Here is a 12,650-nt window from a genome sequence, read left to right as displayed (position 1 = left end):
CGTCAATTACAGTTTTCGATCGCGTTATTGATTCAGTACGACTGTTGCATATTTTTCAATTAAATTCTGAAATGAAAAACTCAATCAAAGAAAGCGCTGTATCCAACGCAAAATTCGCATAGAAATTTTCACTCGAAATCATGGGAATTTACTTATAATCTTTTTTCAGAATCCACAATACTTTTGGCGTGTACTTTATTAAATTCTCGTGGTTGAATTCAATATTGGTTTTTATCATTTGGTTGGGAGAAATGTAAATCGCTACAATAATTACTGATGGACCATGGTCTAATCTGCTTTTACAGGCACACATTTCTTCTGCTTTGTAACCTGAACCAACCAGAATTCTAGTTGTCCATTGATATCAATTTGTGGGGTACTAACACGAAAATATCTCAAATGTTGTCATTATTCATTCACGCCTCGGAAAGAATGAGAAAATTCGAAAACCATGCTATATTGTCTAATTGAAGATCTTGTACATGTGCTCGTAAATTTGGATAGTTTAAGGTCAACAGTGAGAGCCTTTATTTGTATTTATAAAATCATATAATAATTTTTCTATTGTCTTAAGTTTTCGGATGTGGATACTGTTGCTCTATGGCCATGATAAAATTTTCGATAATTTTTTTTCGAAACGAGATGACTGTAATCCTTCAATTGAGGTTATCTTTTGTTTATTTTTTCACAAATATACAGAAAAACGACACACTACGTTGGCTATGACGCCTTTTTCCAGGGGTTCGTTACACGCAGGCATACACACATGTACAACCATACACACGTAGAACGCTTGAGCCGGAGCAAGTATAGGGGACAGTGGAAAGTGGAATCTAGATGGATACTATTTTCCACTATACGACGCCATAACATATACATAGAACGTTTGGTAGATAAGAGAGGGGAGGCCACGAAGCACCGCACATAGAGGAGACAAAGAAAATACACGAAACACTGTATTTCTGTATTTCATCTCATTCTCTCGCATGCCAAATCCTACGAGCGAATATATTTGCCTCTTTTCATAGTTGCTTTTTCGTTACATCGAGTTACAAATCACACCAGTGCTAAAGAAGTTTTGATGTTTCGTTTTCTACCATTCATATTGAAGCTTCTATGCCATCTTCGATAAGTTCAATCGACGCATCCTCCAGAGTGGTTTGCTTGAATTACTGAAGTATTGGTAAGATAGTAGTTGAACGGAGCGCTTCCCATGAGTATTTGTTGTAGGAATAGCTTAACGCGTAGACGGATGGAAATAAAGCAAGAGAAAAGGAGAGCGAAACTAATCGATATGCGTCTTTCCAATGGGTTTTATATCCACGATCTCACTCCTCGTCTCGAACCCCTGAACAAGCAGCTGCATTCACAGCCCTGTTATATAACATAGCTCTTATACATATACAACGACAGCTCAATATGTGTGCGTGCATGGAAATACACGTGCGTGGAAACACTGCTAAATCGTTGTAGCTCGAGAGAGATGGAAATCATGGCGAGAATTTCCTATACGAATAGAGGGATAAAAGTTGCACCCCCAAGAAATTTCGTTGCTAGGAATCGGCCGTGACCCATACATTTCCGAGGGATGGCTAATAACAATGACTGCTGCACGGCACCATCGTCACCACCGTACACACGATATACGATGAGAGAATAGTCAACATGCCGAGTTATGAGCATATACCCTGAGGGAGGCGAGGGCAGGCACAGATGGCCCGGACTTTATCATATTGTAGAACTTTGTATATGTACGATGAACGCGCAGGCGCTACTCGCAAACACGCACGCATACGGTTAGCCATATATATATATATATATTAATGCGTTTATGTTTCTATAGTCTCCCCTGAAATAAAAATGGCTCGTTGTGTTGAACATCGAGCTCGAATTTAATCGACCATTGCGCGAAGGGTGTGGCACGATTGAGCAGACATTTTTTTCCTCGAAAAAGTTATTTGTACCACGTTTTCACGCGATAACATGAAGTTACGCACATTATTCGATCGGGGGACTTAGAGTTAGAAGGCTCGATTCTATCTTTTTTTCTTTTGTAGTCCGACGAATTTTTAATTAATATTGCATTGAATTATGTTGCGCAGGTTTGATTTTTCCCTAAAGTTATTCAGAGAGTATGTAAGAGTTGCGATAAACTTCCGGAAGCTGATAATCGAATTTCGAGCTGGGGTGGGGATCAAATGTTGGAATGACTAAAATTTCGAACAGCTAAAATCTCGAGTTTATAAACTTCGAATGATCATATGGAGACAGATAGATTCGACTAGAACTTTGAATGCCGAAAATAAATAAAGCAGAAACTGCAAGGTTCGAAGCACGTTTACATCGAAAATAGAATGTAACAATCGCCCATAGGACGATGACTAAAATATCGATTTTTCGAAAATTCGACTATCACTCTTTCGATTCATAAATTATTACAGTGCAGTGATGCTGTGAATATTCACAATTTTGAAAATATAATAACGAAATACCAAATATTACTGAGGTTGAAATACTGAAACACCAAAAAGTCGAACAGTCAAATTAGCGAAACGTTAGAAAGTCGATCGATCAAAATAAAGAAATGCAGTGGAGCTCCAAATACGCACGCGTCTCACTCACTCACTGACTCAGGCCGGTGATCTCCAATTTTAAACATCGCCATTTTGACTTTCGCCTTTTCGAGCTATCGCTATTCTGCATATCTAAATTTTATGGGCTCGAAAAATTCACTTTCGATTTTTTTCTACTCTATATTATGGTCTGTCTGTAAAACAATTACTCTCCATTTTGAATTCGAAAATATGAACTTTTGACATTCGGATGGTCTGTTAAAATTGCATTCGAAATGAAAACTATTGAAATATATATTTTCCGGTAAATACGAATTCAAAAAAGGAATTTTTGATTAAACACGCAATTTACTGAATAGTCGTTCGGGAATAAGAATTTCGAATTACTTATTTTTCTTCAAACTGATATCACAATTTTTAAAATTTCGAAATATCGACCGTTCTACAATTCAGTTATTCGATATATTGAACTGATACGAAAAAACTTCGCTCCAAAAAAATTTTTAGCGAATTTGCATATTTTTCGGGGTATCGAATTTTGAAAGTCTTTTTTTAGCATGGTCTAGTAAATCTACATAATATCATCACCTTTCTCTCTGACCACACTTCTAGAAACTCTTGGACTCGTAGAAATTGTTAAGTAGATCCGAAACAGTTTTGATGCCTATGCGAAATTAAGTAAGGGTGGTGTAAGTAAAACGTTGTGCGCGATAAGTAGAGATATTCGACATGTTGTAGCTATACTCAACGTGATAGACATACTCTGTAATGCTCTATAAATATAATATATAATGATGAAAAATGACTATCAAAATTCGATATTTCGAAAAATATTCAAATGCGCCCAAAATCTTCTGGAGGAAAGTCTTCTCATATCAAAACGAAGCTGTGTACCAAATTTTAGGTCGAATTCGGTTATCAGCTTTCGGAAGTACACCTAAACGTTTACATAGATGCAGAAAAAAAGTATCAACTTATTTCCTTCGCCCCAATTTGTAAATTCGATTGTATATAAAAATCTATTAACGCGGAGAGACGTTTCCTCTCGCGAATTTTCCTTTCGTTCGTCCAAGGATAATGAGCTCACGGTGGTTGACTGGTCCGCTGGTTTGCGATCACACGTTCTCAAGTTCGCATGTTCGGTTTTTATGGGAAAATATTGCAATCGACGAAGCTGAAATTAACGATTTGTTCTGTTGGATTTCAGATTGTTATAAGCGTGTGATTTTGTTACGTGAGATCGCGAGTAACCGGATAATCGCAACGAAGTCATTCTCATCTTTGTGGCACACACTCTTTACCAGGAGTCACGGTGAGGAATGTGAAACAGTTCACATTGACGTGCACTCTCCGCAGACTCGCTTTAAAATAGCTCGGCCGCACACGGCGCCTGAGACCGATGTTCCTTTTAATATTAATGCAACCGTCAAAGATTACTCGGAAGCGAGAACAATGTCTCCGGAGTCTATCGCTCTAAGAGCTCGTCTCAACATTATCGAAACCTTGAGAATAATTTCCATATCGGAGCGATTGAAAGACAAATCTTTTGAATAATATTTATAAGAGTTACAATTTTGAGTGATCGCGATAAAATGATATTTCTTTTTCTATCATTTAATAGGCATGTTTAATAAATCAATCGGGGGAAGTTTAAGCTCCTTAGTTCCTTAACTTATTCGCCACTCAGTTTGATAAATACTAATAAAATAAATACTAAAGTGATTAAAAAAAAAAATTCTTGTAAACTGGCTTAAAAGTTGCTTTTTGGTGTAAAAATACACAAGTTAAAATTGAATTAATTTTAAGATAGTACGTATCACACTCTTCTATTTCCCATAAGAATAATATTGAAAAATTTTTTTTTGCACATTCCGATTTTTATTACTAGCATCGTGTTCCATAAAAGAATGTCTTCACTTATTCTTGTAGAGAATTGAACACTCTAAAAAAAAGGTCTCCTATGATTTTTCGTGAAACCTAATAGTTCGAAATAATTTTTAATAATAAAATTAACAGTTTGAAATAATTTTGGCCTAATAGAGGCCTAATAAAGTTCGACTTATCGTGAATTCGACTGCTTTAAATACATTACAGTAAATTTATTGGTCGTATTGAAAAAGATTGCTAAAAGCTTCATGTTTATATATAATAAATTTAGTCTGTTAAAAAATGTTTCTTCATAATTTTTTGTAATAATAAGGCCAGCGATTCTTTGAGAACATTTTTAGTATCAGTGAGTTTCAAAATCTTTTTTGTTAGTTTCTTTTTTTTCAATCCAGACAAAAAAAATTCTTAACAATCATTTAAAATACCTAAGTGAGGTATGATTTAGTGATAATTGGTTTAAAAATTGTTTAATGCTATTTATATGGGAAATAGAAAAGTGCGATGCACACTATCTTAATATTAATATTAAGGACTCAAATTTTAACTGGTATCTTTTGACATCAAAAAGAAACTTTTAAGCCAGTTTGCAAGAAAAAAATTTTTTTTTTTTTAATCACCCTAATAGATACACGATGCTGAATCCAAAACACATTTTAAAATTTGTGTCAGTTGCTTTAAAACCAAAACCGAGTTTCAATTTTCTTTTTTGGAGAAAAATAGATCGTTAAAAACCTCGGAAGAAGGAGACTCAGAAACCGTATAAAAAACATGTTATGGGTAACCAAAATACATGGCGGGGAAGAAAAATGTCGGGTGTTATAGAAGTCAACGATACTGGGATGCAGGAAATCAATTAAACTCGAGACGAAGGGCCGGCGGTTCAGGTTAGATGGGATCCCATAAGAAGGTGTTGGTGAAAAATGATCCATCGGGAGAGGGGCAGTTTTAGCTACCGCAGCAGGATGTGGTCGGCGTGTATCCTGGTATATGGAGACTGAAGAAGCCATCAACGCCATGGATGAAAATCAAAAGAGGCGGAAGGCTTAACTCTGAGAAGCAGTCATAGTCGTTCATTTGTGTGAGAGTTGTAACATACACTGGATAAATGTAAAAGAACGGTAACAAGAAAAAGATTGTTCCATGGGATATCCTAGATGACGTAGAGAGACCTCAATTTGAACGCATTTTTCAAGACACTCAAGTTAACGTGTACATTAGGGTGATGCAAAAAAACCGATATTTTTTTTTCTTGAAGCTCCAACGGAAAGTTTTTTTTTTTTTTTTTTTTTTTTTTTTTTTTTTTTTTTTTTTTCAAAAATCGCGAAGCGAAATTTTTTTTTGTTCTCACAGCGGAAAGTGTTAGTGCTTCATGGAATTATAAATCTAATAAAAAATTTTCACTCTCAGAACAAATTTCAAGACTCGTATAATTTATTTCTTCTTTTCTGTATATTTAGCTATAAATTATGAGATTAAAAAACATGTAGCTACAAATAACTATTCTTGAAAACGCAAAAATCATTGTTATTACATATAATTTTAAAAAACTACACTACCGGTCAAAAGTTTCCAGACAAAAATCTGGGAAAGTTCCCGTGCTCTTTTATGTACCACGACGTCGGTAGTGAATACATTCGGATGCAACAAGGCGTATTTTAAAGAGAAGACATTAGACTTCAATTTGATTTTTTTGAAAAGTCTCCACGGCTTTTTTCATGTATACTACGTCATTTTGAAAACGTTCGTTTTTCGGCATTATTTTTTTCGTTTTCAACTGGACCGCGTTTTAAGATAAAATTCTTGGCCCTTGATTATGCGAGTGAGACCTTCAAGACACTAGCCTCAGCTTTAATTTTGTTTTTGAAAAAGTTTAATTAATAAGATTTTTTTCCGTAGAGTTATACGGCTTTTGGCAAAAAAAGACAAATTTCAGAAATTGCCGTGTACCGCGAGAACTTTTAGATTTCAAAGGATGTTTCAAGAGTGAAAAAAGTTGCGTCTGGAATTGTTTTAGTCGCTGAAATTTTTTTAGATTTTTTTTCAAAAAATTTTTTTTTTATTAATTTTTCAGTGGAATCTCAAGTGCATTGATATTCATAAATAAAAAACGATGGGGTTTTTGATACATCTATAAGAGAGAAAGTAGTTTCACTTTATATCATTTCGAGTTTATTAATATTTTTTTTTTTAATCTAATTTACACGGTACACGGCATTTTTTGAAATTTGTCTTTTTTTGCCAAAAACCGAATAACTCTGCGAAAAAAAATCGTATCAAACTTTTTCAAAAACTAAATTAAAGCAGAGGCTTGTGTCTTGAAGGACTCACTCGCATAATCAAGGGCCAAGAATTTTATCTCAAAGCGCGGTCCAGTTGAAAATGAAAAAAATAATGCCGAAAAACGAACTTTTTCAAAATAAAGTAGTACACGTAAAAAAAGCCGTCGAGACTTTTCAAAAAAATCACATTGAGGGCTAATGTCTCCTCTTTAAAATGCGCCTTGTTGTATCCAGATATATTCACTACCGGTGTCGTGGCACAAAAAAGAGCGCGGGAGCTTTTTCAGATTTTTGACCGGAAGTGTATGTTTTTGCAAAGTACATTCACCTTTTCTTTTGGAAGGACGCCAAAAACTGCCATCTGTAGCCACGCATTTTTTAATCTTATAATTTATAGCTAAATATACAGAAGAAACAGAAATGAATTATGCGAGGTAGCCTTAACATGTTTTTAAAAATATCAAAATTTCATTAGATTTATGAATTCATGAAGGACCAACATTTACTGATATGAGAGCAAAAAAAATTTTGCTGCGCGATTTTTGTGAAAAAAAAAAACAGGAAAATATCGAAAAGTGGCTTGAGCATTATCTAAAATTTTTTCTAAAAACCTGAAATTTTGGGAAAATGACTTTTTTTTATGTTCTAACGATTTCCGTTGGAGCTCCAAGAAAAAAAATATCGATTTTTTTTGCATCACCCTAGTGTACATATGGTCAAGGCCATTGAAAATGTCGAATTTCATGGATTAAATGGTTTGCCACTACGCAAATTCCATTACCAATAGATGAGCTAAATGGACATCACTTATTAATTTTTACGGAGGTATACCAGCGCACGCTGCAACGCGGGTACGCGGGTTTATTTGCGCAGCTGCGCCCAAGGGAAGCTTATAACCACTCACGTATACACAACTGTCAAACTGACAGTAGGACTCTAAATTTGAGAGCCCCAGCGACCAATCACAGTACGAATAAAACGATAACAATGCCCCCGTTGGTGACTAACTTCGGACGTTACTCACCACTTTTTAGAACGGGAAATACACCACTGTCAAATTGACAGTACACCACTGTCAAACTGACAGCAGGACTCTGAATTCGAATGCCCCGTGTATAACGGCCAAGCGATTATTCACAGTACGAATAAAAGGACAACAATGTCGTCCCCCGTTGTTCACCAACTTCGGGCGTTACTCACCAACTTTTTAGAAAGGGATGAGGCAATTGGAATTTTTCTTCATCGTATACATCGTCATGCATGATTCAAATATACGTAATATATTTCTTAGTTTACTGACCTGATTTTTCAGTGATATTATGATTTGTTTGTTATCTCAACACTTCAGGTATTCGAGGCTTGTGTGATATGCATGTTAAGGTAGACGTTCTTCACAATATTTTTATTTATTATCCAGATAAACAAGAGACAAAATAAATAAAATTTCTGAAAAAAGGTAGCTCCATCCGCCGAATATGATATTTGAACACGAAAATGAGATTCATAATTCATCGTAATATTCATTCCAATAAAAATGTTGAACTCATGGATCTTTGTATTTTTAATTACAGATCAAGGTCAGCATACGATTCGAGTAGCACCGAAGATTCCGAGGGTGAATATTCAAATTCGGCGAATTTTCATACGAATAACATTACGCGAAGTCCAACTTCAACCATTGCGGCTAACAATAATGAGGCCACGGTTAACGCGACGAGCAACAGTGCGCCTCAGGGCAAGCACATAAATAAAGGTCGCTGGACCAAGGAAGAGGTAATGCAAACAAACTATCTTCAAACGATAACAGACCAACAATGCACTCATGTGCGACTTGGTCAACATTTTTTTATATTTATTGTCTCACGTTGATATCTCGTTTTTCAAATCGCCACTAAAAAACAACGAACAGTCTGGAGAGTGATTCATTTTTTTACCCTTATGAATTTGGTTGAGGACGAGGGGTACTACGGGTATTCATGACCGAGGGGATATATCGTCACGTGAAGACGTACCAGAAGCTAGGGACTGGGAAAAAGGGGTTTGTTACGCGTGGACGTTAAATCCGTGATAGATGGGGATGAGCACAGGCGCCGATTGTTACTTCTCTATATACATGTGTGGAATACGCTTTATACGAATTCCCATGGGAACGTTCTCGGTCCCCGATCCCATCAGTGTGCCTCGTTATTGCTTGCGGTTGTCTACCGTCCATTTTACGAATATGGTACGAGTACGCACAATATATCTATATCGGGAAATTTTTACACGACCTCTTAAATACTTCGTACAAAAACATACCACATTTTCAGAATTTTGACATCTTTTGCGATTTGTGACTCAATAGTCTTAATTTATCGGCGGAAATAATTTTTGTCCAGTTTGCAAAATGCGTACAACTATTAACTTTCATAGCGTGTGATTGCACACTAGAGTGGTCCTTATTTGGGGTTGAATTTTTTTTCTTCAAATTCTCCCCCTAGTTCAATTTCAAATAACTAAAAAAGACACCACGCAAAAGCTGGGGTCAATGGAATGATGGGAAATCGTGCCGGCGAATCCGCATTGATTGAAAAAAAAGCGATGTTTTTCTGCCATTCGTAATGCATTTATTATTAAAAGGTGCTAGTTATCATCTTAGTCATTCAAAATTGTTGCAATCATTGATCAGATTTGGTGGGATTGATGAATACATTGTATTGATACACGTTACACGCACGTACACTATTAACTGAGCGACATATAAACGCTTGATGTAAATGATGTAAATGTAAAAACATCACCATACTTATGGTGATGCTTTTACAATATTTTGACGGTAGGAGTTTTGGAAATTTTTTCCGTGTAGCAACATGCTAGTGAACTAATTTCTGAAAAATTCAAGATTTTACAAACATGTTTTAGGCCCACAGTAAAATGGTAACCGCAAACGCCGGAAAATCCCATGTATTTTAAACGGAAAACTTCAACCGCCGTGATCGAGGGTTAAGCTTTGTTTTAAAAATCTAAAAAAATTACAGCATTACTTTTTATGTATTTCGAACCGATTTAGGAGGCGGAAAAGGTAAAATAAATTTTGATCCCAAATAACGACCACCCTAATATATAATATATATATTGGCAGATCCATTACTTTTCGACGACAGTGTGCGTGCTTTGGTCAGCGATTTTGGTGCTGATTTTTTGAAGGCTGAATTTTGATTTGAATTTTTTGATACTGAATTTTGATTTGGTTAAACTCAGTTGGAAGTTATCAACTAAACCATTGAATCAACAAAATTTTGCCTGTTGTTAATTAAAATTCTCCCAAACCTATACCAGTTGCCGAAGTAGACGGTTAAGTAACAGCTGCTTTTTTGAGGGTGTATTCTATTGATATCTGCTCTAATTTCCTTCGATTGCCTCGGTTTCTTTTATACAGAACCATCTAAAGATGATTTTTCATAAATCGCTATGTTTAAAGAGCTGTAATTTTTTTCATCGAACTTCGAATTGTTTCAAATGTATAGGAAAGTTGCTTTGTTATGTTCCAAAGAAACCCTGAAAATTTCAACTTAGGAATCGAGCTTGGATCCGAGTCATGGATTTTCGAACACCCGAACATTGTACTGTAAAAAATACTTCTTGAGAATAATATTTCATATAATTATTTTATAATTGAAAATAAATAATTCAGATAAATTATTTATTATTTTTTATAGTCAGAAATTGATATCTACTTTGATAATGTCATGGTATTGTTGTTACTGCTTATTCAAATGGCGCAGGGAGTAAATATTCCGCGTTTCTTTAAAAAATTTCAGACGTTTTGACCTCGTAGTTTTTCAGTAATATATTGTTGAAATTTCGCTGTTACACATTAACTCTTATGGCAATCGCAATACGATCACTCATATTTCAAGAAAATGAAAAAATAATAAGATATTCGTGCAAAATTTACTACAGAAAGAATGCACTTTTAGAAATGATTTCATGCTAGATTTATCTTCTCCCATCTCATAGATATTAAGGAATTAATTATTAATTAAAACTTTTAATAAAATTCGAAACTTGATGCTTACATTTCCATATCATAAGAAATGTGGCAACGCCGCGCGGGAATTTAAATGTGTAGTGTGTGCATGTGTGAGCATATAATTCGCTTGAAGCCGACGTGAGCCGAATTAATCCGAATGGCCGTAACTCGCTCAATTTTGAACGGATCGACATAAAATTTTCAGCGAAATTTTTTGAAATGTCAACGAAAAATCGATTTTTTCGAAAATTTTGACGAGATTTAACCCCATAAAACAACATAAAAACTCCTGACTGAAAAATTCCTAAATAAAATAGGTATCGGGATTTTCGAAGGGAGATGTCTCTAATCAAATAATTGAATAAGAAGTAAAAGAAGTTTAGGGTAGGTAACAGCAGAATAAACCCTTACAAAAAAAACAGCTGTAATTTAATCTTTTACTTCGGCAACTGGTAGGTTTGGGAGAATTTTAAAAACAGGTAAAATTTTGTTGATTCAGTGGTTTAGTTGATAGCTTTCAGCGGAGTCGGATTTGAGTTTATCACTAATATATATATTTTTTCTTAAAAGTAGGGCGATTACAGGAAAGAATACTGTTTGAATGGAATCTCTAAGTGATATAGTAGCTAAAATACAAATTTTTGAAAATGATTAAAAAACTAACCTCTATGACATTTCAAAAAATTCTCCAGCAGCCGGGTTTGATCAAATCGGACTCAAATTTTTAGGATCATCTCCTTTTCTGATGTACTTTCAAAGATAAAATCAGTACCAAAATGCTGACCTAAGCGTGCATACTTTCGTCAAAAAGTAATGGATCTGTGCGTGTATACTTGACGTCGAGCCGCTACCGCGTCTCTTGATGTACACGCGTCCGCGAGTCACAGCTCCATAATCCGGAGGAGGATTATAAAACCTTAGCCTCGTCCTTATCCGATCATTTAGTTGTATGCAAGGTCTGAAGAATATACGCATTTCACAGCAAATCATGTCTCTGCTTATTTCACGAGGAGGAAGTAATATATAGAAAAAAAAGAGCAAAAAACGTAAGAAAAATCATGGAACGACTCTCCATTTAGCAATTTCATAAATTTACTTTGTTCTGACGTCTTCGTTCGTCATTGATTCAAGCAACATTCTTCAGATTGTCAATCGATTGAATTTAATTATACTTTTGGTCCGCATAAGTTCACCAATACTTTTGACATGTCATAAATTGAGATTTATAAATTTTAACGTTTATCGCGAATCAGATCTGTATTGCAAATGCTTTAATGTTTGTAGATAATTCTCTACTTTGGATTTTTTTCTCTCTCTTGCTATACAGGATTCTTTACTAAAACAATTGGTCAGCAATGCTGAAAAATTGGGAACAGGACTCAAATGGGATGCTGTTGCAGCTCACTTTCCCGATCGAAGCGACGTTCAGTGTCAACAACGATGGGCCAAGGTCGTAAACCCGGAGTTGGTCAAAGGGCCATGGACCAAAGAGGTGGGTCATATTCGCATGTTCGCTCTTTTTTTCTTCTCTCAGTTGATACAATTTCTATTCTATCTTGAATGTAAATATTTACACGTTGATTTGAATATTTTCATTATTATCGATCGTCATTATTTCAGGTAATTCATTGTTAATAAAAACACTGTTTCCTTAATTCCAGTGCGTTCATTGTTTTACGATAAACACAAGAACATTCAGAAACGGAAATTTTTATCTGTCATCTATTCGATTTGCTAGACTGTTTGAAAAGTTATAGGTAAATTAAACGAAAATGGAAAATATTTTCCGGATCAATTTGTTGAGATGAAAATTTAAAAAAATCAAGCAAGTCTTTTTTATGAACTCAAAGAAGAAAAAAAATTAACAAAATAAAAAATGTAGAGTTTAAGTAACAGCCC

The 12,650-nt window shown here is 35.1% G+C and overlaps 1 protein-coding gene across 1 annotated transcript in view; it reads left to right on the top strand.

The window, feature by feature from the left end:
- The window catches only part of Myb (proto-oncogene like protein Myb), a 45,446-nt gene that overhangs the window by 24,303 nt on the left and 8,493 nt on the right, over window positions 1-12,650 (top strand). The window contains exons 2-3 of the mRNA XM_043414263.1: window positions 8,311-8,512; window positions 12,079-12,243. Of these exons, the coding sequence (XP_043270198.1) occupies window positions 8,311-8,512; window positions 12,079-12,243 (367 nt within the window). The remainder of the gene's footprint in view (window positions 1-8,310; window positions 8,513-12,078; window positions 12,244-12,650) is intronic.

This window comes from Venturia canescens, chromosome 1, assembly GCF_019457755.1.
Source record: "Venturia canescens isolate UGA chromosome 1, ASM1945775v1, whole genome shotgun sequence".
NCBI lineage: Eukaryota > Metazoa > Arthropoda > Insecta > Hymenoptera > Ichneumonidae > Venturia > Venturia canescens.
Note: the sequence above shows the minus strand (reverse complement) of the source record. Positions and strands in the feature narration are given on the sequence as shown.